The 26,337-nt window shown below is 38.3% G+C and overlaps 1 protein-coding gene across 5 annotated transcripts in view; it reads right to left on the reverse strand.

The window, feature by feature from the left end:
- The window catches only part of KLF8 (Kruppel like factor 8), a 695,632-nt gene that overhangs the window by 547,835 nt on the left and 121,460 nt on the right, over positions 1–26,337 (reverse strand). The window contains exon 1 of one of the 5 annotated variants that reach the window (XM_044057427.1): positions 2,212–2,256. The exons of the other annotated variants lie outside the window; for them this stretch is intronic. Within the exon in view, the coding sequence (XP_043913362.1) occupies positions 2,212–2,241 (30 nt within the window). The 5' untranslated portion in view covers positions 2,242–2,256. Of the gene's footprint in view, positions 1–2,211; positions 2,257–26,337 lie in introns of those variants that run through there. 5 annotated transcript variants of the gene reach the window in all.

Genomic DNA, 26,337 nt, shown 5'->3' on the forward strand with positions numbered 1-26,337 from the left:
AGCAACTAGCTTTAATTAAAAATAGAGGCAATTTAATAGAGTGGTCAAAACTGTGAGCTAAAATGCTGAAGACCTGGGTTTTAATCCCATCTGATCCCAGTTATATACACTGCAAGCCTGAACAAAATAATAGAACTTCAGTCATCTCACTGGTGTCTTACGAAAGGCAGAACCTCTAATGTGCAGAGATGGGCTTCTTTGTCAAACAAAACAGAAAACAATATAGAGGATTATGAGCAGTTTGCCTTTCATGACCACTTTATTATGTGTTCAAGAAATAGATGCCACTCAAGATGTAAATCTTGGCATCCATGTTGAGAACACATAATACAGGGTTATGATCAGCTGACCTGCTCATAATTCTTTGTAGTGCATGCAGAATTATCTTCCCCATATATTACAAATTAATCAAAAGTTAAAGTGTGAAAAAACAAAACAATTTAAAAAAAAGTGACGTGTTTCAGCTTAGAAAGACAGTAAAGCAGTTGGGGAATGTTTGACGTCTGTACACATTTCCTGTCTAAGGGAAGCAGTTTTATTCAAAATGCTTTGTGTACTTAGTTTTATGTCCCGCTGCAGGTTTCTGCTCAGTACTGTCTGCTTTAGTGCAGACCCGATCTTAACACTCACAAGAGTGCTTAACAATTGTGCTATAGCAGCTCTCAACCAAATAGAATTTACTTGTTTTTTGAGCATAATCAGGGCGCTTCAAACATATAAAAACATTCATCACTTCTTGTCATGTTTCAGTTAAGTCAGTGCCTTACTATTTATGTACGTCAGTTCATAGGCACCGCTTTAGCTCCAAGAATATATTGTTAAGACATCAGTAGCACCATCCTGTAAAAAAATCCCGTGGAATGTTATGTGTCAATCTTTCCCTGTACTTCAAATTCTTTGTGCATCTTTGAATGTTTTTTTGCATTTGTGTCTAAGTGTTAACAGACATTCTTTTATACATATCAGTTTTGTTTGCTGTTTTTTTGTTGTTACAATACGACTGCAACATGGGCTGAGTAAGCAACTGTTCAAAGGTTTGTATGATGTCCAGATTTTTGCCCTGCTTTCCAAATTGTGTTTTTTCTCTTAAATCATTGCAGACTGTAGTCACTAAATAACCACAGACATTGAAGTTTCAGACTTCATACCCTTCAGAAAATTCATGCTAATGCAAAACCTGTTACTCTATCAACTTTCTAAGTTTATAAGAGCAGTATTTAAAATCTGTCCCTCACTTTGGGTCTTTGTGCCCCACATTATTTTTGGCTTTGTCCAGAATTCTTGGACTAAGAGATCAACAGTTATGATGACATTCCTAGTGAGCCTGTGAAAAAAAAATCAATTAATTTTGATTTACATGATTTTGCACAAAACGCTTATCTTTCGTCTCATGCTCTGAAGAATGCTACCTAATAATAAGGTGAGACTGCATGCTGCAATTAAAAACAATGCCCTTATTTTAACCTCTAAGAAAAAGGGAATGCATCTGCCTTTCTCCAGTCTATCGCACTCATTTTAGACAAGCGAATGGCATTCAGGGAGTGCTGCACCCTCCTGCCTTACCACAACCAGCGGTAGCCATACAAGAATATGGAATGACACTTCCAGACCTACACTGCACATTATGCAGACGACAGAGAAGAACATTACAGATCAGGCAAGGGCAAAATCAGAAGTACCATGAAAAAAGCTGCATCTGACTCAATGATGCGAGAAAACCAGAACAACACTGCACCATAACGTTTGCTAACAAGAGGCACACTCTTTGGCAATACAGATGACTTTTTAAAACTGAAAACCATGATAAAGAAGCAAACGATACAAAGTCCACTATTTTATCTCATCAGCACATTTTTTTTCCACTGGCTGACTTGTAGCAGAGGTCAGGAAGGGGTGTAGCCTCAAAGGGAATCTGGAGCTTTTATTTTTTTTAATGTCTGCATTACTGACGTGTGTACTTCCCTTGCTTAATTTACATTCACCTCTACATTATGAATTAGCTTTCTCTGTTAACATGCTTAGCACTGTTCAGTTTTCTACACTTTCAATTATGACAATAGTATCACAGTCAACATTAAAACTTTACTATAGCTTTATAACCTACTTTCTGTTCTGTACATTGGGCAATGGACTAGACACACCTCAATGACAAGCTTAACAAATGCAAAAATACGCTGTTGACTGACAAGCTAAATAAATGGAAATAATTACCTGCACACCAAATTCTGATGGAAACAGCATAAGAGAACACACTACTTTATCATTTCTTAAACTATTAAGCTTAGTACAACATTTGTAAAGGGATACAATGGGAGGGATGCACAAACTACATTTACTTCTTGCTGAGTATGCAGAAATGAAAATAGGAAGCAACAGCCAGAAGAAACAGAATGAAGTATTTCTCTTTCTTATTCGGGTAGGCGGGGGGTGTACAATATAGCAGATGGCTACATAAATAGAAACAGCTAGGAGCAAATGTATTACTTGTTATTTGTTTATTTATTTAACCTAAGAGATACTCATGAAAAATTATTTTTTACAAGACACTAAAGTTAGCATACACAGTACAAACAGACCATGCACTTTTTTTAGTACTTTTTTAACATTGCAGTAATTTTAAGCTTCATGGAATTCTAGCATTTCTGCTTGTGTACATATTGCTACGGATCATATTTTTAAGTATCTAGCAAAATATTTTTATACTATTTGCCTCCATGACTAATGAACTTGGGTTAGAATTTTCTGAGGAGCAGAGAAAAGCTGACTCAATGCACTTTCAGTATCACAGTAGAACTGATTAAACTAAAAACTGAAATATTTTAAATATTTGAGGCTCTTAAGCTCAACAAGCAGCCACTTTAAACCAGATATAGTATACTAAAATCCCACACACGCGCGTTTTTTTTTTTTTTTTTTGTTTGTTTTAACATGGAAAGTCAATATTCATAAGCTGAAAAAGAGCTTGTTTGTATCTAGAATCTGTTTATTTCTCTTCAAGTTGATTGACATCACAGCCAGAAAAAGACCAACAAATCTTCCTTTTTCTCAAGGACCATTTCGGGAGGTTTGGAAATAATCCTTCACAGAGGTTTCTAAAATTGTTTTTATTGATTTTCTTCAAGTTCTACTTTCATATTCAGTAATGCACACGTATAAGATATATGAGAGAGAGAGAGAGAGAGAAACAAGACAGATTCTATATCAGTGCATCCACTACATATGTATGTCAGTAGCTAGAGTTTTCAGAAACTTGAATTCATATTGTTGGGACAATATGATTGAGTTTCCGAAAGCTCTAACTTCAAAAACAAAAAATCTACTTTTTTTCTACATTTTTGCAGAGGGGGCAAGCACTCCTGCCCCTACCCACCTACATATTATATATACACCAACTCTGACTTCACACTACAGTGGGGAAATGGGTAATTTCCCCCAGTCCACACTGTTCTGCAATCTCCACTCAAAAGCTTTGAGTTTTCGGAAACTCGATAATATCGTTTCGACAATATGAATTTTGAGTTTCTGAAAACCCAAGCTTCTGATAGGGACCCATATAGATAGGTAACTACATAGATGATATATCTATATAGATAAAAATATAGCCAAGACAAATGGAGAACCAGAAAGGACATATTATATTAAAACAAACATTTTTTTGTGCATCATCAAATCAGTCAAGAGCTTTCATCTTGATTAATACAAGATTTAATTAGAACAAATCCTACCAGTATCCTACCCTTCCCATTTAAATAAACACAAAAAGCAAATTCTTAGAACCAAAACAAACCAAAAAAACTAATAAATCCAAAAAGAGCAGTAGAGCAAAGAGCACAGGTAACAACCAAAAGACACACTTTATTTAGCACTTTCGTCAGCTGTTAACCAGTGAATTCTTCAGAATCCCCCTAAAGTATAGTTGTGTACACTTACCATAAATGTAGATGTTCGAGTGTATTCACTGTTGCAGTCATCACACTTGGGTTATCTGCAACAGTGAAATACCAAGAACATCTATATATACTAACATCAGGATTGCACTAAAGTGGGTAAAAGGACATATACCTTTGACTTCGTTAGAGTACTACTTGTCAGTGAAATGATTTTTAGGTGAAATGAACTTTAGGTGATTCGGTCTCAGTGAAATGGTCTTTCAGTGAAGTGATACAAATCCATATCTATCTATATATATCTATATATATCTATATATATATATCTATATATATATATCTATATATATATATATATATATATATATATATATATATATATATATATATATATATATATATATATATATATATATATATAATGTGTGTATATATATATATATATATATATATATATATATATATATATATATATATATATATATATATATATATATATATATATATAAAATGTATATATATATATATATATATATATATATTTATGTGTGTGTGTGTGTGTGTGTGTGTGGATTCACTTCATAACACAGAAAGCTCAAAACACTGAAAAAGAGAAAACTTCATAATATAGAAGACCAAAATACTGAAACTCAAAACACTGAAAACACAAATCATACATATACTGAGTTTAAACAACATAAATCATAACACTTTCCACCGAGTGTAAGCAGGGGGGCAAGCCCCTCTGCACCCCCCATACTCCCTGCTACTTAAATATATCAACTCCAAGACTGCACTGACCAGGAGTTTATTAGTGAACTAGAATTTATGATGAAGATGTTTAAAAGAAGGGGGTACCCCGAGACCTTGTGGATGGATGTTAGGGATGAAATTATCCGTAAAAGGGAAAATGGTACGTACAAGGCCATTTTGATGGGAGTGCCCAAAAGTGTTGTGTGGAGATTAGGAATTAATGTAGATAAAAGTGGTATGGAGAAGAAAAGTGAAGGAATATTTTTTGTCATTACTTTTAATCAAGATGCTGAAAGGTTTATAAAGATGATTTGGAAAAATTGGGCCATTCTAAAGTTGGATAAGAATGTGGATGAAAAGATGGGGGTTGCTCCTAGATTTGTGTTCCAGAAAGACATATCCTTTAAAGAGATCCTTGAGAGGGGGTTACATGGTAAGCCTGCAAGCACTAGTAGAACATTAGGTAATTTTAAGTGTGGGAGATGTAGTACTTGAAAGTATATTATGGAAACAGGGCAACATATTAGGGTTTGTGACTGCTTTATTCCTATTCAGGGGCATTATAATTGCCACACTCAGAATGTGGTTTATTTAGCTAAATGTCAAGCACGTCCTGCGTTTTATACAGGAAAAACTTCAAGGCATTTTAGGGAGTGAGCGAATGAGCATATATTGGATATTAGACATCTTAGATCGACTAACGCCCTTGCTAGACATATTGTTGCATTTTCAAGGCATAATTTTACATTTTGTGTTATTCAGCAGATCAAAAAAGATAGCCAGGAAAAGATACTGGATGTGAATCTAGGCATTTGTGAGTTGAAATGGCAACTAAGGTTAGTTGCCCAAATTTTCTCCTGGCATAAATAATAGCATTAGCATTGCTCCTATATTAAAATTAAAACATATATTAGGTAGAAAATAGTGTAAGTTATTATACCAGCACATCAATGCATTTTAAATGGATGAGTTTCATAAAAAATTTTAATTTTTATGTTATGTATACTTGTAGCTGTATGTATTAGTTACTTGGAATAGTCATGTTTCTTTAAGGTTTTAAGTTTAAGTTTTACATTGGTTAATTAGGTGAGTATTTAAAGGAATGTTCAGGCAAGTATCATTGTTCTAATGAAGTCCTTAAGGTTGGGACGAAACCTAGGTTAACAATTCCACTTATATTCTACTTGTTCTACCATTAAAGTTTGGATTGGTTTGCTGTTCAACAGTAATTTTTCTTTGGTACGGTTTTGAATTTCAGTGTTTTGAGTTTTCAAGTTTTTGAAGTTTAAGTGAATCTATATATATATATATATATATATATATATATATATATATATATATATATATATATATATATATACACACACACACACACACACACACACACACACACAGATTCACTTCAGAAGCTCGAAATACTGAAATCTCGAATTTCAGTATCGCGAGCCCAAGAAGCCGAATCCACATAACAATGAAAACTAAAAACCACGGAATTCAAAACCTCGAATACTGGAGGTTTTGAATTTTGCGGTTTTACTACACACACACACACACACACACACACACACACACACACACACACACACAAACTCACACACTATCCTCCACACAAGCACACACAATCAATCACTCTACTGCATGCTGTGCCCCCCACACACCACCACTTAAATATTCTCACTCTGAGGTTGCACTACATACAAAAACACACACAAAACACCACCACACAAGCCACATTCTCCTCGCGCACACACACATCACAGCAACAAAACACATTGACACACACCACAGCCCCTACCCAAACCCCTTAACACACACACACTTACCTGAATACATGACCACAGAGGAAGTTTAGAAGCGCAAAATTCAAAACCTCCGGTATTCAAGCTTTTAAATTTCACGCTTCTAAACTTTCGCTATTATGTGGATTCGGCTTCTTGGGCTTGAAATACTGAAATTCGAGATTTCAGTATTTCAAGCTTCTGAAGGAAACCCATACACACACACACACACACACACATAGAGAGAAAGTCAGGGAAGCGAATTAGATAGCAGTAAGGAAGGAGAGAGTAAGGAGGTACAAGCAATGAAAAGGTACTTCCTCACATTTAGGGATACAGTTTGTCCTAATTATGAGCAAGAACAGAGACAGATTTTAGCCAGGAAGTCTTTCAGAGTGGTTTTGAAAGATGGGAAGGAGAGTACAGACCTGATGGATACAGGTAAGGAGTTCCAGGCCTTAGCAACCTTGGAGGAGTACAGACAGTGCCCAGTAGATTTACTAGTTCTGCAGACAGACAGGCGTTTTTGGTCACTGGATCACAATGACCGACTGGGAACAGTGGTATAGAATGCTTTTTAGTGCTGGACAGGTAGATGGATGCTGGATAATTTTATAGGTGGTAAGAAGTTGTGTATATGTTAGTCGATGTGGCAGTTCTAACCAAGTTATGCTTTTTAAGTGCAATACAGTGGCGGGTTCTGAAAGGGTTATGCGCTGCAAATTTAGCAACTTTGCTATAGCATTGTTCAAGTTTTAATGTTTTGTGAAACCTGGATGTTGTAAGGATTGGAGTGGCATAAAGCAGAGTGGGGAGGAGAGAAGTAGCGGTAAGTGCAGTTTTAGTTGCGTCAGTGAGAAGGTATTTGGCTCTGTAAATCACCCCTAGTTTTTCTTATGCAATTTTGTATATGCAAGTCAAAGGTAAGATGATCATCCACTATCACCCCCAATAATTTGCTATGAGAAGTGACATCAATTTCTGTATTACCAAGAGACAGGACTTTAAATTTTGTTGTTTCATGAGAGAGGGATTTGGAGAAAAAAACGTCAGTAGTTTGGTCTTGTTTGGGCTGAGCATGAGCTGTGTGTTATGAAGCTATGTTTCAGTGGCTGTTAAAGCTTCCTGAATAATTTTCTGGAGGTGTAGCATATTGCTAGATATACAAATGCTTATTGCAATAGGGTGGCCTGTTGTTTCGAAGTATAGAGGGTGTTGGTGAAAATGTTAATGAGGAAGGAACCAATGAGAGTTTTGTGATACACCTGCGGTGACCTGGAGGTAAGGAGATTGTGTGGAGTGCCATTTTACTGACTGATACCAATTGGACAGGTAGCTTTTGAACCACAGAAGGGTGGGCTGATGAATACCTAGAGATGACATTGAAGTTTGCTATGAAACTGTGCCGAAGGCTTTAGGCAAGCCTAGAAACAAGGAAAACACTAGTTAGCCATGATCCCTAGATTTACTGACAGTATCTACATAGGTTATAACTGCAGTGCTAGTACTATAGGATAGTTAGCCATGATCCAAAAAGCACACAAAGGAGCAGCACCACAGCAAATATTCAAGCACATTAACAATTTAATAAATCCAGATAAAAACAGTGAGCGCTTTCACGTTAAAATCGTTTCATCAGACTTTCAAGCATCTAACATCAACTGACAAAATTAAGTAGTAACTTCAAATGTCAGTAACCAATCACCAAATAAAATCAATTATGACATCACATTCAAAGTTATATACATTTACATGTAAAATACATCTATTTAATATGTAAATATAAAAATAAATTTTACTTTTAAACCCTCTTATTAAAAAACTATTTTGTTAAAAAAGAAGGGGGTGGGGGTATTTTTATGTATATTGACAATTCCTTTGTATGAATCTAACAGAATCAAATATCTAGTGTACATAGGGTCTATCCAATAAAAATGATTTGAATGTCATCCTGTCATTCAAACCACTCAATTTGTGAGCTTGGAGACATATAATCCATTTATTTTCTTGCCCCTCTGTATAGTTCTTAATATTCCCTAACCTACCTGGTTTTTAATCGCCGTTATTGCTCTAAACTTATGTATACTACCATGAATCAACACGTGCCTCGCCAATGCATTTTTATCATCTTCCTTATTGACGGCATATATATGTTCCCCTTACTCTTTCCCTGAGGGTCCTGTTTGTTTTACCTACATAAAACGATCTACATACCTGGCATTGTGCCAGGTATATGAAGTCCCTCGTCTTACAATCAGCATATTGTTATTTATAAAGGGAAACCATTTTTTCATAGGAATCATGATACGACAGCCAATGGATTCAATAATGGGCAACAGAAATTAGGAAATAGTATTAGACTTAGAGTAACAACTTCTTTTACCAACAAGAATGTCAAGGTAAAAGAAATAATAGATAAAAACTGGAGATTATTGAGTGCAGATGAGAGTATTTCAACAATAGTAGGGACTAGACCAAGATACACTTACAGGAATACCAAATCCCTAAAGAGACTGTATGTTATGAGGATGGTAGAACTCGGAACACATTACCGTCTGATAGACAACGGACATTTGCTTGCAGAGGCTGCAATCAATGCCCATACAGGACAGGTGACAACAGATGTGTTCATCCCGATACTGGACAAGAATACATCTTTAAAAAGTATGCTGATTGTAAGATGAGGGACTTGATATACCTGGCACAATGCCAGGTATGTAGATAGTTTTATGCAGGTAAAACAAACAGGACCCTCAGGGAAAGAGTAAGGGGAACATATATACGCCATCAATAAGGAAGATGATAAAAATGCATTGGCGAGGCATGTGTTGATTCATGGTAGTATACATAAGTTCAGAGCACTAGAGGTGATTAAAAAACAGGTAGGTTAGGGAATATTAAGAACTATACAGAGGGGCAAGAAAATAAATGGATTATAAGTAGCGTTGTCGCCTCACAGCAAGACGTTGTCCCATTCGATTCTCAGCTAGAGCGTCTTCTGTGGAGACATGCGTGAATGGGCGTACCTTCGTTGAAGGTTGTGCATTAGGGCCGGCAACTCAGCACTTAAAAATCAACTGCCAATCATTAGCAGACCGGAGTTCCGCTGTGGCGACCCCTAACCGGGAAAAGCCAAAAGAAGCAACAACATACGTCTCCAAGCTCACAAATTCAGTGGTTTGAATGACAGGATGACATTGAAACCATTTTATTGGCTAGACCCTATGAACACTAGGGTATTTAATTCTGTTAGATTCATACAAAGAAATTGCCAATATACATCAAAATACCCCCTCCCCCTTCTTTTTTAACAAAAAAGTTTTTTAATAAGAGGTTTTAAAAGTAAAATTTCTTTTTATATTTATATAAATATATATATATATATATATATATATATATATATATATATATATATATATATATATTAAATTGATGTATTTTACATGTAAATGTATATGACTTTGAATGTGATGTCATAATTGATTTTATTTGGTGATTGGTTACTGACATTTGAAGTTGCTACTTAATTTTGTCAGTTGATGTTAGATGCTTGAAAGTCTGATGAAACATTTTTTAACATGAAAGTGCTCACTGTTTTTATCTGGATTTATTAAATTGTTAGTGTGCTTGAATATCTGCTGTGGTGCTGCTCCTTTTGTGCACTTTTTGGAAATTTTGTTTGTTTCTAAGGGGCACTTTATCCAGGACTGTTATGTTTTTTATTCATAGTTAGCCATGATCTCTAGATTTACTGACAGTATCTACATACGTTATAAGGGCAGTGCTAGTACTTCAGGACAGTTAGCCATGATCCCTAGATTTACTGACAGTATCTACACAGGTTATAAGGGCAGTGCTAGTACTATAGTAAGGACGAGGTTGTGTAAGAGAGAAGAGCAGGAGATAGTCTAGCAATTGTTGTTTAATACTTTTTCAAGTATTTTGGTGAGGGGATACAAGACTGCTATAGCTCTAAAGTTATTAATGTCTGTTGAATTTCCTCTTTTGTGCAAAGGAATAATATGTGACTTTTTCCAAAGAGAGGATTATAGGATTCCTGAACTGACCTATTCATAAGGATTAGACAAGACAGGCAATGCTATCAGCTGTTATTTTTAGGCACTCACTTGGAAGGTCATCAGCTGAAGAGCATGGTTGAAGTTTAAGAGTAATTTTATGTACTGTAGGATGTGGGCACAGGTTTGACAGTGAAATGGATGTGGTGATATGTGGCTGTTGGGCAGGGTTGGAATTAGATGGTGAGGAATCCTTGCTTAGAGATGCTATATTCCCTATAAAATTAGAGTTGAACGTTATTGCAGTTTTGAGTGGCGAGCTATCTGGAAAGGGGTTTGGGTTGAATTTTTGGCAGGATGTAAGATTTCTTTAACGGATGTCCAAACTTTTTTAGGGTTCTATTTAGTATTATTCTGAAAGTTATTTCGATCTAGTCTTTTTGTCTTCGTTTATTTGCTCGTGAAGAATTCTGAAGTTGTCAAGATTTTTGCTTTTTATATTTTTGCCATTCTTTCCATGCATTTTCTCCATCCTGCATTAGCACGCTACTTGTTTTGTATAGCCAAATTGCATTTTGTTTTCAGTCTCTTTCTTCTAGGAAGTACAAGGCCATTTAAGACATTTAGAAAAGTTGTACTGAATTCAATTACAGCATCATCTAAGAAAAGGATTTTAGGCAGTTCCAGTTAATAGAAGATAATGTAGTAATAAGCATTTCTGCCTTGAACTTGGAAAGGTTACTTGTTTTATAAATATGCTGTTTAACTGGATGTGTGAGATGTCTAGTCATATAAACTGGGAGATGATCTCTGACACTGTACCTGCGATGGAGTATTTGCGAGGGTCTGGATACTAGGATACAATCTAATAGAGAATTTGATTACTTGCTATAATGTGTGGAGCTATTAATCAGTTGTATGAAACCATGCAAGTTCATGCTAGATGTAGGGGAGTTGGAGATTATGTCCGACCAACTTGACATTCACATCACCTAGTAATTTTTTTCTCGTCTAAATGTTATGCTTAGCCATTGTACGACTGTCTTCCAGTATAGCTGCACTGTCACCAGGAGGGATATAGAGGACGGTAATGCATACTTGTTTATAACGGTTTATTTTCAGGAAAGTAATAAGAAGCGCTACTGAAGTCAGTTTTGGTGTTGGTTTGCTGTAAGGGGAAATGTGGTAGGTACTGTGAAGTATTAAAGCAATACCACCACCTTTCCTCTTTAGACGGTCATTACTGATGACACTGCAGCCAGAAGGTATAACTTCAGAGTTAGTAAACCAACACAGCTGAAACGGAGCAGGAAATACGGTACTTCAAACGACCAAAAATATAAGGAAATTTATTAAAGTTTGTTAAAATAAAGCGCTTTTCGTCTGGTTTAATGACACAGACTTCTTCAGACAATTACTTCTAAAAAAGGCTTGCTATATATACACACAGTTACAAGGAGAACCCAATCAACAGGCAAAAAGCAATTAAACAATTAAGCAATAACTACTACGTACTGTTTTTTTTAAAAAGGCAGCCACAAATTCATAGCAGCAACAAAAAGTGATGCGTTAGCATTTGTTACTAAAACTATTTTGTCAAAACCACACCTATTAAATTAATATAACTTTGACTTCAGAAAAGCTAAAGACAAAAATGTAATTATATAATATTGACTATAAGAAACAGTAAAAAGTTACAAATGTTTAAACATATTTAAAAGTTAAAGCTGTGTTGGTTTACTAGTTTGTGTTTAATTTACTTGTCTATGACTTCAAAGTTGTTTATGCTACTTTTATGCCAAGTTTCAGTTACAGTGAGAACATCAGGCTTACGCTGGGAAATCCAGGCATGTAGTTCAGCAGTTTTATTTCTTATGCTTCTAACATTTATTGCAGCAAAAATTAGATTGTCAGGGTTATGGATTGGTCGTTAGGTTACAGAAGTGTGCGAGAGAGAATTATCTTTGTGTTTATTGTGACACGTGAGACCAGGATTAGTGTCTATATCTTCTCCTAGAAGGATTTCAGTACATTGGAGAATTATGCTTACTTGTTTTTGGAGAGGATTCTTGCACTTAATTTAGTTTTGGTTTGAGTTGAGTTGAAGTGCAATTAATCAGCCTTTATTTGAAATAAAGCTGAGGGGCAATATTAAATAGATTTGGTGCAATATGTGGAGATTGCAAAGAGGAAGTATGGATAGATGTAGTAAGATATTACTGAGTCATGGTGGGATGCAAACTGGCACAGTAGGAAGAGAAGAACAGAGGATAAGCTGAAGAGTAACATAATTAAGTACAGGAATCTGTACTTTATAGACATCAGATAGTGGGGAAGGGGCAAGAAGGAAGTGAAGTTGCAGAACAGTAGGAGGTTCAATGACTGTGAACTCTGACAGCTGAAAGAGGACAGGTAAGTAGAGAAGTATTCTCTAGAAAAGGAGAGAGATGGCTTGTTCATAGGGTCATTGATTAGTACTAGGCTAACTGCCTTTGTGGGTCATTTTAAGGATAGTTATGTGAGAATCAAACCCTGCACCTTGTGTCTGTAAGGCAAACACTTTAACCATTATGCCAACCAGTGTCCTGGTACCTTCATTGGAATGTAAAGAAGAGAGGGGTATTAAAGGCTAAGTATAAAGATATACTCAAAATTAGAAATAAATTATGTGTTTATTTGGGAAATGAAAAATATACAATGTGGAACAGATAGGTGCTGTTTGGGAGGGTTGTGATTGCAAATGGATATAGTGCAAACCAGTATGGGAGGTAGAAAGACTGAAAATTAAATAGAGAGGGGAAGTAGAAGACGTGACACAGAAATGTATGTTTAGAAGTAGCAAGATCAGTTGGGTAGGGATTTGGAGTAAGAGTCACAAGTGAAGCGTGTGTAAAAAATATATTATTAGAGTAAGAGGGGGTGGATGGGAATTGGGGCTAGGTAGAGGAGTGAAGCAAAGCCGAGAAGGCTTCCCCCCTCTCAGGTCAATTTATAAGTGGCAGCAATCAGTTTATAGCCAAAACAAAGCAATTAATAAAGAGCTGCGAGTAAAACAGATGGTCTTTTCCTGAGACTAAATAACTGGCATATGCAGTACAGTCTACTGGTCAAACAAAAGGTGCCAGTGACCAACATAGTAAGAGGTCCTTAGAGTGTAAAGACCATTTCAATCACAGAGAAGGCATGACAACATTCTCAGTAAGCCTGTAGGTGAAGGGTCTTGTGGCAGAGCTCCTGCAATATCGAGGTCAGATGTAGGGACATCATTTTTTCTATGATTCCACACATAAATCAAACCCTATATGTTTCACTATGTTTAAATAAAGCATTATTAATACATTTTCTAGAAATATCATACAAGTGCTCATATACTCTTTTCCTAAAAACCTGTCCATGTTTTGTATTGGGAAAATAGAGAATCTATATATAAACACTCTATAAAGTTTACTTGCACTTCACTGATTAAAATTTTATCTTATGGAATGATCTTCAAGTCAACAAAATGTCTTATTTTATTTACTAATTCAATAGGTAGATCAAGTTTTTAGATACCAACGCTAGTTTTTCACCCAATGGGTTTAAATCTTATATTTACAAGTTTCCACCTCTATGTGTAGGAAGTGTCTGATAAAAGGACAAATGCATCAGACTAGGATTTCCCCTAAAGAGATATTTAACGAAGACATTAACAAATGAATGGGTATGTTTATTGAGAAGGGGTTACTTCTGATATAGTTCAAGATACTGTGGCAAAATAAGGTGTTCAATACAAAGCCCTCCTAGGTAACGGTGCATTTAATAATAATGCTCTTATCAACTTTATACCAAAAGTGTCTTTTGAGAGGGCTTTAGTCATTCAACATAACACTGGTTCTGACACTGTTAAAATGATCAGCAAAACCTGGAGAGTTTATTAAGAATCAATTCCTCTGTTCTCTCCATTTTAGGGAAGAGATCCCATTTTATTTACAAAATGTCTACAAATCTGAAAGATATTCTGGAAAATAATATATACCTTGGCCAGTCTTAAGAAAAACATTTAGAGGGACATGAATATGTAGTTAATTGTAAATATTGTCCATACATATATGAAGGGGAGAGCATTGTGTTAGGACTGAACAATGATATTTTAGTTAAGTTACAAGATTGGAACCATTTAAGTAAAGCTGTTATGTATTTTGCAAAAATAAAATGTTCCACATGTCCAAAGTTGTATACTGGGAAAATGGAGACAGCGTATAGGAAAAGAACATTTGAATGTGTGTATGATACTTCTAGAAATTGTGTTAATAATGCTTTATTTAAACATAGCGAAATATAATAATGCTTTATTTAAACATAGTGAAATATATTCCACGGTGGTGCAGTGGTAGCGTTGTTTCCTCACAGCAAGAGGTTTGCCTGTTCGATTATAAGCTAGTGTACGGGGAGTGCCTTCTGTGTGTAGTCTGCATGTCCTCCCTGTGGGTCGAGTGGCGTTCCGAAAGACATGCGTGAATGGGCATGCCTTCGTTGAAGGTTGAGCATCGAGCTGGCAACTTGGCACTGTGAAAATCTACTGCCAATCATTAGTGGACCGGAATTCCACTGTGGCGACCCCTAACCGGGAAAAGACAAAAGACAACAACATTTAAACATAGTGAAATGCATAGATTTTGATAGGTTTGTACTTCTTTGTAATCTAGTTTTAGGTTTCAATGTTTTAGTTCTTTTCCCTGGTCTCTCTTATTATTTATCAGGTTCTAGAAGTTGTATTGATGTTTAATAGAATGTATTTTTGTTTTTCCAGTTGCCTTCTTTTTGTAATCAAGATGCATTGGTTGAAGTGTTACAAGTCTGTAACTTGTTATTTGTAACTTGTTATTTGTACTCATTATAAATGTCTTATGTCCATATGTGGAGCTTTTCTCCCCGGGCCTCTGCTGAAAATGGAAATATATCCAGTCAGACTAGCCCGGTTAACAAATGTAAAATAAATAAATAAAATAAATAAATAAGGTTTAGGTTTTGAATTATAATAAATGCTCTAAGGGGTAGTACTGGGAAATGATGCGCAAGATACACTGTTGGAAACTCCTGGTGTTCTGGCTGGTGTGATTCTTAAACAATCTGGAAAAATACCGCTGATTGATGAGTATATTTCTTGGCATTTTAACCTTTCAGAGTTCTGATTTGTCTTAATTTTGCCTGACTGAATTATTTTATACATTTTCTGGCATTATTTTCAGTTTCTCATCTGTCCTAAAACAGTTTTTCCCCTCCCACCCTATTCTTGTGGTGGTGTTATAGTTGGTGGCTCTGCAGTTGCCCACCCCTACTGTAAATTGGATCAGGGACAATCCTCCCGGACTGGTGTTCGCTCTACTTAATACAGAGAAAACATTTGAGAAGGCCAACCCACTTAGGTTCTTAACCTCTGCTCCTCCTTACTCTATCCTTGCAGTTTTCTAAAAAAAATTGTACTTTATTTTGCTTTTGCCTCTTCTTAAAAGTACTCTATTGTATTTATTCTGCTGCATTTATTACTGCTTGGTAGTAGCCTGATTAAATTGTAACTTCTAAGCCTTTCAGTTTAAGCACTTGGGCTTCAGACCAGTTGTTTTACATTAAGAAAGTTTGTGGTCTGCACTGTTGTGGCAGAACAGGTAGTTTACATCCTTCTAAATTGGGATTTGCTGATTGAAGGCTCAGTGTATGTTATTCTAAAAGTGTATTAGTTCTGGTTTAAGCACTTGGGCTTCAGTCCAGTTGTTTTACATTAAGAAGGTTTGTGGTCTGCACTGTTGTGGCAGGACAGGTAAGCTTACATCCTTCTAAGTTGGCAGTTGCTGACTGAAGGCTTAGTATCCGTTATTCTAAGAGTGTATTAGTTCTGGTTTAAGCACGTGGGCTTTGGGCCAGTTATTTTACATTAAGAAGGTGTGGTCTGCACTCTTATGGGAGGAGAGGGCAAATTCTGCCCTTCTGAGCTTGGAGTTTCTAGTTAAAGGCTAATTGTGCCTGCTTATTTGAACTGTTTCTTTCTGAAATTGGTACACCTTGTTTGCAGTAGCATAGACTAAATTCAGACCTGCTGAATCTAGCTTTGTTTGTATAACTTGAGCACTAATCCAGACCATCTTTTTTTGGAAAAGGTTCTCCTGCACCCTAGTGGCAGGAGTGTGCAGTCAGAACTTGTTTGATTGAAGACTGCTGGAACAGGGCTCAGATTTTAGTTTTTTTTATTGGCTAATTTGTTTTAATCAGTTTGCACATTTGCTACTGTTAAATTAAAAAAATAAATACACTTTATGCATCGCCGCTTTGCTAGGGTTAAACTATTCTTGGCGCCATAAAGTCTGCTCTTCAAATTTTCCCTTAAAACTAGCGGTTTTAGAACTCAGATATGTTTCTTTGAGCTCAGTACTTGTTCAGAACTCATTGTAAGCGCTAAATAAGCTACAAATTACTACAGCACTTAACTTTCCTCACTTGTCTAGAGGAAAACAGTTTTTAGTACTTAATAAACACCTATCCAGGCATGTCTAAGGGTCAGCTCCTGGCGTGTTCTTCTGTCTACCTGATGAATCTGGGCATCTTGGGGCAATGCAGCAATTGCCTCATGTACACAGACAACCCTCCCCTCCTACCACCCAACACTACAACCTGTAGAGATGCACTTGTATAGCCAAACTGGAAGCAAAGCTCTCTTCACCCAAGACTGGACTAGACAGTTAAGAGAAGAAAGTAAATGCTTGCACCACACCACACTCATCACATAGTCCCTCCAAACCTATACCACCAAAACACACACATAGCAACACAAAATATACACCTACATTCGCGGAGGCTCTCAATAAAAATCTCCTCAAGCAACAGAGACCTCCAAAGCAAATATGCATGCAACCTCCACCCCCAACACAACCCAAATAACATATAGCCAACAGACTCAGTGTGCCATTCAGCCACAGCCCATAAGGCACACAGATGTTCCACTCACAAGGCTAAACAAGGAGAAAGATACTGTCAGCTGCTTGTCGGGTGCCAGGATCCTCCACATAACACACGCACTCAGGTCACTCCACAACAAGTACAAATATTCTGTCATTGTCCATGTTGGTGTGAATGACCCGAGATGTACCTCCATGGACTACATAAAAAGAGACATGGGAAGAGCTCTCCGATCTTGTAGCCCAAGCAGGTATGACCCTAGCCCTGAGTAGCATCCTGCTATCACCCAGAATGATACCACAGTACAAGGACAAAATGATTGACTACAACAACTGGCCAAGCTTCTGGTGTCATTCTAAGGGGATCCAGTGCTTTGACAGAGATGGCCTGCACCTGTCGTCCTTGGGATTCCAAATACTGGCTAAGGCTCTTGCCACCCCTATAGTGCCTTTTTTTGGCAAGGTTCAAATGACATATTCACAACCATAACTGGTACAAGCAAACAAAATCTGAGGGTAATACTACTCAATGCTAGAAGTCTAAACCTCAAAATGCATGCACTCGAGGCACTCCTTAAAACGGAGAACATCGACATTTGTGCAGTGACAGAGACCTGGTTCAAGGCTCCAGAGAGCACCCCTGTATTACCAGACTATAATTCATACGACACCTTTTGGCCACCTAACCTGGACCGAAACACCAAAGGTGGAGGAGTGTCCATATTCTTTAAGGATATCCACACCTCCAGGCTAGTTGCTCAACATAATGCATCTGAGATTGTTCAAGTGCAACTAACTCTGGGCAAGACCACAATCCAAATTTTAACTTGCTACAGATCCCCTACCATGTCCCAGGATTCCCACTCCTCATTTCTTGATGCACTGGAAAATATTAGGGTACAATCCAACACCCTAATAATGGGAAATTTCAACTACCCCACCATTAACTGGGAAAACTACTCATGTACCAACTCTTTTGCTCAACGTTTTCTGAAATTCATAAATTCTAATGCCTTGGATCAACTTATCCATACCCCCACCAGGGGCAGCAATATCCTAGACCTGTTCATTACCAACATGGGTGACCAGAGTTCCATATCAGAGGTCAATTCCTCGTTGGTCAGATCTGACCACAAGCTAATCAGTCTAGACATCCACATCCCGCCCCCAACCCCCATTAGGGAAACCACCATAAAAAATTACTCTAAAGCCAACTTCATGCTTCTTAAGACAGAAGTGGCAAACTTCACGACACCCATGCAGATGGAACATATAGGTACGACTGCTGAATCCTACACAAATGCACTTTATAAGCACTTACATGAGTGCATGGATCGTGCTATCCTCCAAAAAAAGGAAGCCAATCTGGTGGTCCTCTGCCATAGACAAACTCTACAACAGAAGAAAGAAACTGTTGCAAAAAAGAGTAAAGTCCCTTGACTGGAAGAACTCCCTGGTCAGCCTCAGTAAGAAGCTGAGAACCTTCAGAAAATCCTCCAAAGCTAGCTATGAAAACAAAATCGCCACTGAGTCTAAAGACAACCACAAAGCATTCTATAGCTATGTCAAGAATCTCAAAGGCAACACTCAGATCTGCTCTGAGTTGCAGCACAATGGCACTAAATATACAGACCCAACTGATATTGCCAACATCCTGACAGATACGTTCAGGGCTAACTTTACCCCCCTCTCACCCCCTAAAGGGCCCATCTCTACATTGGAAGAATGCAAAGTTCCTGTAATCACAGCTGCACAGGTAAAGACCACACTCTCCAAAGCCAAGAACACAGCATCCACAGGACCTGACAACATCCCAGGCTGTGTTCTACATGAATTACCAAATGAACTGGCACCCCACCTAAGCACCATGTTCAATCATAGCCTCACCTCAGGCTTTGTGCCCACTGAATGGCACACAGCGACGGTTATCCGACTCCACAAAGGGGGAGTGACAATGGACCCTGGGAACTACTGCCCCATTAGGCTTAACGAGCCTGGTCTGCAAGGCCATGGAACGTATCATCATGGAACTTATAAACAAAGATACTGGTAATCTCCAAACTCTGGACCCCACCCAGTCCGGGTTTGTAAAAGGCAGATCATGTCTCCTAAATGAGTGACTTCTTTGAATCAGTCACCAAAGCCGTAGATGCGGGTAAGCTGGTTCACACAGCCTATCTAGATCTCGCCAAGGCTTTTGACACCATCCCTCACTCTGGAATTATAGATAAACTCACTAAACTAGGTATAAATCTCTGTCACAAGATGGGTTGCCAACTGGCTCACAGACAAAACCCACACTGTGAAAGTAGCAGACTCCAAATCTGACTTCAGACCAGTGACAAGTGGAGTATCACAGGGTTCGGTCCTGGGTCCTCTTCTATTTGGTACCTTCTTTTTGAAGTACAGCCTAACACAGAAGGTCTTTGGCTAATGAAGTTTGCAGGTGACTGCAAACTAGGAGCCATAATTGAAACTCCTAATGATGTGGAAATCCTACAAAAGGGCCTCACTGAGACAGATGCCTGGTGTCAAAGCCATGGTCTCGAGCTCAGTGCCAAAAAGTGCATTGTCATCTCCTTTGGTAAAAACTCTGTACCCATGAGCTACCACATAGGTGGTAGTCTACTTAACACCGAAAGTATGATAAGAGACCTTGGGACACAGGTGGACAGTAGTCTCTCCTTTGATAATCACATCGCCACAGTGGTCAGAAAATCCTTCTACATGACACACCTCATCACAAAAGGTTTCTCATCCAGGAAAAAAGAGGTCATTGTTCCCCTCTACTCATCACTCATTACAGAGTACAATGCCCCTTTTACTATGTAGTTCACAAGATATCTACAACTGGAAAAGCCATAGAAATACCTCACAAAGAGGATTACCGGCCTCAAACAGATGCCCTACGCAGACCGTCTCAAAAAACTCCAGCTTTACTCAGTCCCACATCGCCTACTCAGAGATGATCTCTGCCTAACATACAAATCTATGTCAAACCCAGAGCTGTTGGATATGCTCCACTTAAAGAAATCCCAATCCCTCCGAGCTACATGCTCTAGGGACCTAAACCTTGTCACAACAACAAACTGAACAAGCTGGAGGGATAAATTCCTGTCCCAGAGACTTCCCATACTCTGGAACAAACTGCCTATCTATATCAAACAAAGCTCCTCATTAGCACTCTTCAAGAAAAATCTTGATGATTAGATGGGAAATAGAAAATTCATCCCGGGGATCACCTCTGTGGCTGCTCGACAGGGGCACAGAAAAATCATTTTCTTGGGTGGCAAAAGCCAGGGTACCTTTTTGTCTAGGCTTGTATAGGCCCTAGGGCCAATAGCCTAGTACCAACCTATTCACTTGACTGTCGACATACCGACTGTCGCTGCTATCATGTTCAAACAGGAGCCGGATGTTAAACTGATTTTCTAAAAGTGGAGTACCACAGGGTTCAGTCCTGGGACCTCTCCCGTTTGGTATCTACTTCTCTAAAGTACAGGTTAACACAGAAGGCCTCTGGCTAATGAAGTTTGCACATGATTCCAAACTAGGAACCATAGTAGAATCACCAAATGATGTGGACATCCTACAGAAGGGCCTCACTGAGACAGATGCCTGGTGTCAGAGGCATGGCCTCAAGAAAAATGCCGAAAAGTGTCATCCCCTTTGGCAAAAATTCTGTACCCATGAACTACCACATAAACGGCAGTCTACTTAATGCTGAATGTGTGATAAGAGACCTTGGGACCCAGGTGGACAGTAGTCTTTCCTTTGATAACCACATTGCCACAGTAGTCAGGAAATCCTTCTATGTGGCACACCTCATCACAAAAGGCTTCTCATCCAGGAAAAAAGAGGTCATTGTTCCCCTCTACTTGGCACTCATTAGACCCACTATGGAATGTACCTCACAAGACACCTGCAGCAGCTGGAAAGGCCACAGAAGTACCTCACAAAGAGGATTACTGGCCTCAAACAGATGCTCTACACTGACCATCTCAAAAAACTCCAGCTTTACTCTGTAGCATATCGTCTACTCCGAGGAGATATCTGCCTAACATATAAAGCTATGTTAAACCCAGAGCTGTTGGACATGCTACACCTAAAGAAATCCTAATCCCTCCAAGCTACATGCTCTAGGGACCTAAACCTTGTCACCACAGTAAACAGGACATGCTGGAGGTATAGATTCCTGTCCCAGAGACTTCCTATACTCTGGAACAAGCTACTCATCTATGTCAAGCAAAGTTCCTCATTAGCACTCTTCAAGAAAAATCTTGATGAGTGGATGGGAAATAGGAAATACACCCCGGGGATCACTTCTGTGGCTCTGCTCAACAGGGGCACAGGAAATTAACTTTCTTGGGTGGCGTAAGCCAGGGAACCTTGTTGGCTAGGCTTACTTAGGCCCTTGGGCCGATAGCCTAGTACCTACCTATGGATTATGGGTGCAGATCTTTTGAAGACATTTTTTACCATGATCCGAGCTACAAGCTTCAAACAGTAAAACAGTGCACAACATTCTATACTATATCAATCAAAGCACAATGCAATAAACTTGATAATATAAAAAATAAACACCGCATTTATTAATAACGAGGTAAGAATTAAGCCTGTATTTACATAATGAGGTGACAGCATTAAATTATTTTAGAAAACAGCAGGATACCCCTACAAAAGTTCAATAAGCTGTTACCTACAGGGATCAAAAATCTAAGGATTTTGCACAGTAGGAGGAAGGAAAGAGGTATATGAGAGTATATACATATGTTGCTCAAAATTCTGTGCCTTAAAAAGTAGGAAATTTATTATTAAAACTCTGAGAGGGATCACTTGCGTTTACCTGATTAATGGAAAAAAGAAAGCAATAAATTCATTGCACAGTGACAAGCAACACAGGTCATTTACATGGTGACAACAGCAGCATCTACACTTATCGGGCATGGCTTAGGTTGTTGCACTGGGTCAAGTGCTATTAGCTAGAAAGATCAAAACTTGGGGCTGTCAGTCAAAAAACATTAACCTCTCTATTGTGCAACCTACCAAAGGCTTGCCAGCTTGGCCATAAGTACACAAAGAGTAAAAGCAATGTCTTTTTGGCCTTTCCTAGTTAGGGGTTGCCACAGCGGTCCGCTAATGATTGGCAGTGGATTTTTCCGGTGCCAAGGTGCCAGCCCGACGTCCAACCTTCACGGAAGGCAGACCCACATGCACCTACCTGCATGTCTTTATCGTTTATGCAGCTGCAGGGAGGACATGCAGACTCGGCACAGAAGGAACTCCGGCTGAGAATCGAACCGAAGAACCTTTTGCTGTGAGACAGCAACGCTAACCGCTGTACCACCACAGCCTCATCATTATTCTATTCCTTCTGCACAGACTGTCTGATTCATGACTACAAATAATTGACTTTCAACACCAAACAGTTTACAAGCTTCAGAATGATCTATCCTGTTATCTATATGACTTTATAAGTGAATAAGAACCACCCAGGAAATCGAACAGGAGAGAAAAATTTTGATAATGGTTCCCAAGACAGTAGATGCTGTTCCACAAACATTGCAATCCTCTGCCCACAGGGCTCAGGCAAACCACGTTATGATGTATTCATAACTAATGTATAGGCCAGTTAATTGTACTAGTACAGGACTTCCTAAAAACACATGCCATATGTCTTATAGTACCCAAATGGCTGCATTTCTGCTCTCCCAACCTGTAGAAATATCACTACATCACAATAAGCTTAAATGTATATACTATACATAACTACACAAGTCTCAACCTTCTGTTGAAGAAATTCAACTGGTATAGCTAGGCAAAAACTACAGCATGCTTATATTTTTGTGAATTCTATAAGCATAGTACTCTACATCTTTATAGCCTCTACTGTTGTAAATTGCCATATTCTCGTGGGTAAGGTATGACTTCATGAGTTGTAAGAACTGGGTGACCTCACTGCCCTCACCTGGACTTATCTGGTAAACTTCAAATAACTACATCTTTCTTTAACTGTGTTACTTCAGCACATACAGTGGCACAACAGAGAATGTCTTGTTCTACAATTTATTACAACACATGACTGACCATATCTGTATTACGCACCATACGTACAGAGTGTGCATGGCAATTTGCAGTACCAAACATACATGTAGTCCTCCATTCCAGGATAAAGTTTTTATCCACTCAGATAGCACACCCTGTGTGGCTTTAGGGCAGCTTAAAAATGTGCCACCCAAAACATGCTGCTTGACTGACTGCACTAAACTGTTCATGTACGACAAATTTGTCTTTGCCCTCATAGTCCTAAGATGCAGCTTGAAAAGTTCTACAAGCATAAGTTTAATTAACAAATGAATAAGCAGTGTAGATAAAATGGGGTTTCCAGAGTGACAAGTGACAGAAGATGGCAAAAGGGCTACTCTATAGAAAACAGTTTTTGCATTATACTACATAAAAGAAGTCTGTCTACTCACACTTTAACTTGCACTTTAATACTCTACCTCTCCTCCATCTTTACCTTCCTCTTTACCCATAATCCATTTGTTTTGGCCTTAAGTGAGAAGAGGAGTTCTCACTCTTCTGGCCTTTAGTCACATTCCCCCCTTCCCATTACAAGACCTTTCTGGTACTTTTCCACTGGAATCCTTTGAGCATCCTTATATCTTTTCTTTGTATGGCCTCCAGATGTGCGAGTGATACTTTAGGTGTGGTCTGTAGAGTGGAAACCTTACACCTTTGACTTTGAAACCAGTACACCCCAGCATTCTGTTTTGGTGCGGACATTGTTCTCTCTGCTCCACATGAAACAATCCAAGTGGGATCAACAACCACCACTCCATGTCCTTCAATCTGATCCACATCCAAGCTGATTCTTCACAATTCACAACATGGTTGTAGGGTTGCCACCTTTTCAAATGGCCAAAGTGGGACATTTTTGGTACAAACATTCGATTTTACAGGCCGACACATACCCATGGTCAGTACAAAGGATAGAACTTAACTTTTTTGCCTAAATAAAAGCTTATTCTTGTAGCATTTTAGTTGCTTATTCTATTTGTTATAACATTTAGGTATTTTAGATACAGAATAACTGTTTTATGCAACTATTACATAAAATATATGAAATAATTTTGTCCTAAAATCTCAGGACATTTGCCATTTTTAAAATTTTTTGTCAGGACACAACTGCCCAAAGAGGGACTGTCCCTCGCAAAGTGGGGCAGGTGGTAACTCTAGGTTGAGGTGGCCCACAGGCTGTACTTTGCATGTTTGTATTAAATCTCAACTGCCACTTTTCTATCCTTTTGTTGCAATTTTCCACATCATTCTGTGGACCTCCATCCTCTACTACTGCAAATATCTGTCTCTTCAGCAAAAAGGCAGAGCCTGTTATGTAGTCCCACAGATATGTCCAAGACAAACACATCAAATAATACTGGATTCCAGGACAGACCCACTGGTATTTCACCAGTCACTTTTGTTATTAGTGATGTTAAAGTCAGTCTCACCACAAATGTTTGCTTCCTCTCATTTGACATGCAGCTCCTCAGTCCTGGCCCTAAACCCAACCCATCCAGTTTTCCTACCTACCTCCAGAGACCATGTAAAAGGCCTTGAGGACATCCAGGAAGACTATGTTTATCAGTAAGTCCCCTGGAAGCCAGTTATAGAAATGGATCAGGTTTGACTGACAGCTTCTTCTGGCCCCAAGCCCATGGTAGCTGCTGTCCTGGAGAATGCAGCTGTCTAGAAATGTTTCCCACCTACCCCTCAAGATTCTATCCTTGAGATTCACCTGCCACAGTTTTTAATCTAACAGACCTGGATATTTTCTGACCCTCCCCCCTGCAAAGGGCTTTCATAATTATTGTCTTCCAGGTGTCCAGCACACTTGTACTAGCCTGCAATTGGTTAAACATTTCACTCAGGGGGTTTGGCAACACACTGGACAGATTTCCAAGGATAACTGAAACAGGCCCCATGTCTCAATCCAACAATGTTTGAAAAATCATTCCTCAAGCTTGAGTCTACCTCAAGGAACAGTTTATCTAGCCAAATCGCAGCCTTTGACAATTACGCTCTTTTCAGAATAATTTATTAATAATAATAACTCTAAAGTTACAGTAAGCTCAAGAACATAAAAGCAAATGTTACAGGAGATGTCAGATATCATTTAAAGTGGACCTGTGTGTTGAGAGAAAGCCTTACAAGACTATCTGCAAATATATAGAGCGGAGTATATTTTTCTGTATTATTCTGTATTATAGTGCTAAATTGTTGCTTAGATATCTGTTGTCTTAGTGTTCTGCAAATATACAGAGATCAGTATATATTTTTTTGGTTTTATAATTTGCACTCTGATTCCTCACATCTCTGTTGAAACTTTTCCCCACCCCCTTCCCTGTTCTTAGTTGTAGTTTAAATTTGGTGGCTTCTGCAGTGCCCGCCCCACTGTAGATTTGATCTAGGACACTCCCCCAGTCCCATCTCTTTACCGCATTCTACCTAATAAACCCTTTCTGCACTTGCTTTTAGTCCTTTTTAATTTAATTACATTTTTTCAAACTCTGTGTGGACTAATATTGCTACATACTCAAGTGTGCCAGCTTGCACTGCATGTGAATTGTTTTTACTACTGTTTTTGCTACTTTTCTGAAAAAAAAAAAAAAAAAAAATTGTAAGCCTGTTTCCTACCTTTCCTGTAATTAGTGTTCATAGGTTCATAGGATCATACTAGGCCATCTGCCCTAGGGCATTTATAAGCCTAGCCAGAGTATGTTTGACTTTCGCCACCCATTTTAAATTAATTTTGCTATGCCCTTTTTCGAGGTTAGTATACTGTGCCTCTGTCTAACAGGGACACAGAAGTGTTACCCGGGGTAAACCTATGATCTCCCATTCACTCATCAAGATTCCTCTTGAAGAGAGTCAATGAGGGACTCTGCCTAACCTGGACTGGGATTTTATTCCA

The sequence above is a fragment of the Protopterus annectens genome, chromosome 15.part0, assembly GCF_019279795.1.
Source record: "Protopterus annectens isolate FY-2018-M chromosome 15.part0, PAN1.0, whole genome shotgun sequence".
In the NCBI taxonomy this organism is placed as follows: Eukaryota; Metazoa; Chordata; order Ceratodontiformes; family Protopteridae; genus Protopterus; species Protopterus annectens.